General features: G+C 45.9%; 1 gene segment (V, D, J or C); it reads left to right on the top strand.

Moving 5' to 3' along the window:
* The first annotated feature begins 2,433 nt into the window (after window positions 1-2,433).
* LOC104862018 lies at window positions 2,434-2,924 on the top strand. The segment is given in 2 exon segments: window positions 2,434-2,503; window positions 2,589-2,924. Coding segments are annotated over 2 exon segments (375 nt in total).
* Window positions 2,925-3,424: the final 500 nt, after the last annotated feature.

The following is a 3,424-nucleotide window of genomic DNA, read 5'->3' as shown; positions in this document are numbered from 1 at the left end:
TGCCTGTAGTCAGATCATTGTATGCATATGCACCCTGGATTAAATTTCAAGTATCTTGTTCAGTGCCGGTACATTTACTTCATAAATTTGTGTTGTTTTGATTTTTGTCATGTAAAGTACTGCCTTGGTCATAGCAATGTATTCTGTATTTGTGTACCTTCTTTTTCATGTAAAGAATTTTAAATGAAACATTTAATGAATATCAAAAACAATGTCAAAGATCTGATATTTCAGGAGGATCAGAATCATCTGCAGGTGACTCTTGGTCCCATCTCCAGAGTTTCTGACTCAGAAACTTTGAACTAACAGGTTCTCAAGCACTACTGATGCCCACGGTCGGGACCATACATTCAGACCCACTGCAGTCAAGGGCTATCTATGCACCAAAGCAGAGAGCAGTCAGAGTGAAGATTGCTATTTTTCTTGTTTCCAAGATGTAGCTGTATCATAAAGCCACACTTTAAAATATTTTCGTGCAGCAGTTAGTAGGGAAATGAAAATCCAAAACTCAAAAAGATATCTAGAGTATCAGGGATGCCAGCTACTGCCAACAGCTGACTCTTTATTGGAGGGATTCTCTTCACACACTCAGTGGGCTTTGATTCTCATGAGCCTGAGAGGCTGTCTCTTGGATGCTCACCACCCAGCTATCTTCCTGGGCTCAGAATGTTGTCACTTCTGCTCTCTGACATTTGAGGTCTAGGCCCCAGCAGGGCGGGGTCCCAGCCGGAGCTCATGCCGGGGCCATGCTTCCTCCCTGATAGGATATCTTCCATTTCCTTTTTCTGTGTCTTTGTGGATTCATTCGTGATCATCTAAATGTCATTTTCAATTAGTGATCTTGGGACCGAACTCAAGAAAGAGCACATATTTGGCCGCTGACAGCACTTCTGGATTTTACTGAAACCTGTGAATACGTAGAAAATTATCACATGCATATGCAATTCTGCAAAAATCTGGAGAAAATAAACATTTTTATTTTTTTCATGGGCTCATGAAAGAAATCAAATTGTAGATTGAACAAACATGAAGAAACCTGGAGGGCCAGGAACATCCATAATCACAGATGAACCATTCTTTCTGGCTCAGAAGGAGTTCAGGGTCCACACTGGAGGGAACACTAGTGGGGATTTGATGGGTGGCTGGAGGACTAAGTTGACAATGAGAGCTCCTGGATACAAACGTCATGTGTTACCCCCAGATTCCTGAGACTCTCAAGGTGAGGCTCCATGTAGACGCTTTGGGCCTCTCAGATGAGGGGAGAAGTTTGAGCACTGAGAAATGAACCCAGAGCCTTCTCCAGTCAAACATTCTGAGGACTTTTCCACAACTTTATTCTTCTTGGAAAAAGAGTGTCATGAATACAGAGGAAACACCCTTCATTGTATGATAACCTTTAGGGGTCAAAATAGTCTATAGGACAAATAAAACTTGATCATACAAGATGGGCCACAAAAGTCAGGTTTCTAGTGCTTTGACTATCTCATTAGCCAGTGTATGGAACACAGAATGGATTATTCTAATCTGAAATGGCACACCATGTTGGGAGACACTCAGATCACAGAGGCATGATCTTCAATCTCAGGTCTAGGTGTTAGCACCAGGAGTGAGTGCCTGGCGGTGTTGTGGAAGCTCAGAGCGTGGGACGGGTGAATGGACCCTGTGCACCAATAAGTGGGTAAAGATGCAGAAGAGTGATGTCAATATAAACTCTATGAAAACCCTAAAATTCTGTTTTGTTCCATTGTGAATGAGTCCACAATAAAATTAACACCAATTCTTAGGCAAGATTTTGGAACTTGAGTCATGAGACTCACATTCAAGTCCCATCCTTGAGGGGATCATAAACACATCCCCAGAGCACATATCATAGGGCTGGTCTGAAGACCCATTGTCTTCCTGTGGAGCAGATGGGACACCATCAATCCAGGGAGCTCCTGCAGATACCATTCTAGGAGGCCTGGCGGCTCATGCACCATTCTGAGTTGTCATTGTGGGATGAATAGTGTCCGTCTCTTTGAGACAACAGTGAGCTATGTTGATACCTGATAGAAGCAGGCGCGGTCAATACAGCTGCTTAGCATCAAGAACACTGATAGCCAAGAGGAGGTTCAGGTGGTTCATGGGCCATTCACAGGCGGATTGAGAGAGCAGAGCTCTCTTCTAGTGCCCTGATCCTCAGGAAGGTGAGGCCGGTATGCACAGATTTTTTTTTTTCTTTAAGAAAGGGAGAGAAGATGTATCTCCTCAGACAGGATAAGGATATGGACACCAGGACCACACTGCTGCATGGCCTCTTTCTCAGGCTGGATCAGTTCTGGAGCTAAGAAGTTTTCTGCCTCATGAATATGCAAAGAACCAGCATCTGCTGAGGTGAATATGGATATATCTGTGCCCCAGAGCATTCCACAGCCATCACCCTCTTCTGAAGAATCCAACAGAGCACAGCTCCTCACCATGGACTGGACCTGGAGAATCCTCTTCTTGGTGGCAGCTGTGAAAAGTAAGATGACACCCAGTCCTAGCGCTACACAAGGGACCAGCGCCTGTCAGGGGTCCGGCATCCAACTCCTGTCTTCTCTCCACAGGTGCCCATGGCCAGGTGCAGTTGGTGCAGTCTGGGACTGAGGTGAGGAGGCCCACGGAGTCTGTTAATATCTCCTGCAAGGCTTCTGGCTACGCCTTCACAGACTACTACATGCACTGGGTGCGACAGGGCCCTGGGCAGGGTCTGGAGTGGATTGGTCGAATCAATCCAGAGGATGGATATACTGAATATGCTCAGAAGTTCCAGGACAGGGTCAGCCTCACTGCAGACACTGCCTCCAGCACAGCCTACATGGAGCTGAGCGGTCTGAAGTCTGAGGACACAGCCTTGTATTACTGTGTGAGACACAGTGTGGTGACCACATCCTGAGTCTGTCAGAAATCCTGAGGCAGGAGCAGCTGCCTTAGAGTTGAGAGCGAAAGACCGGAGTGAAGTAACTAAGGATAGGAATGATACAAATGTGCATGCACTCTGATTTTATAGGGAAACATCCATACCACAGACAGCCTATATGAAAACTGTAAGACTCAGAGAAATTTTTGTGCAGACATATATTTCCAATCAGTTGGAGAAGTAACTAAAAACAAAGTTCTTCTACCTTATGCCAATGTCCTGTTTAACTTGTGAAAACTGGCAAGACTGTCTCCCAGAATGCCTTGGCTATTTCTGTTCAGCAGATTTTACTTACGCTGCAGCTTTATGTTCACAAAATGTGAAGGAGAGGGTCCAGAGGTTTCCCCTGAGTCTCTGCTCCGTACACACAACCTGTCCCTGCAGCACCCTCACCGTGGTCCTCTGTGTTCCGGGACTGGACTCTCAGTGACACAGCATCATCTCCCAGTCGTGGCTCTCCACGGGGTCCCTCCTTGGCCTTGT

This window comes from Fukomys damarensis, unplaced genomic scaffold (genome assembly GCF_012274545.1).
Source record: "Fukomys damarensis isolate Sample0158 unplaced genomic scaffold, DMR_v1.0_HiC HiC_scaffold_25, whole genome shotgun sequence".
In the NCBI taxonomy this organism is placed as follows: domain Eukaryota; kingdom Metazoa; phylum Chordata; class Mammalia; order Rodentia; family Bathyergidae; genus Fukomys; species Fukomys damarensis.
Note: the sequence above shows the minus strand (reverse complement) of the source record. Positions and strands in the feature narration are given on the sequence as shown.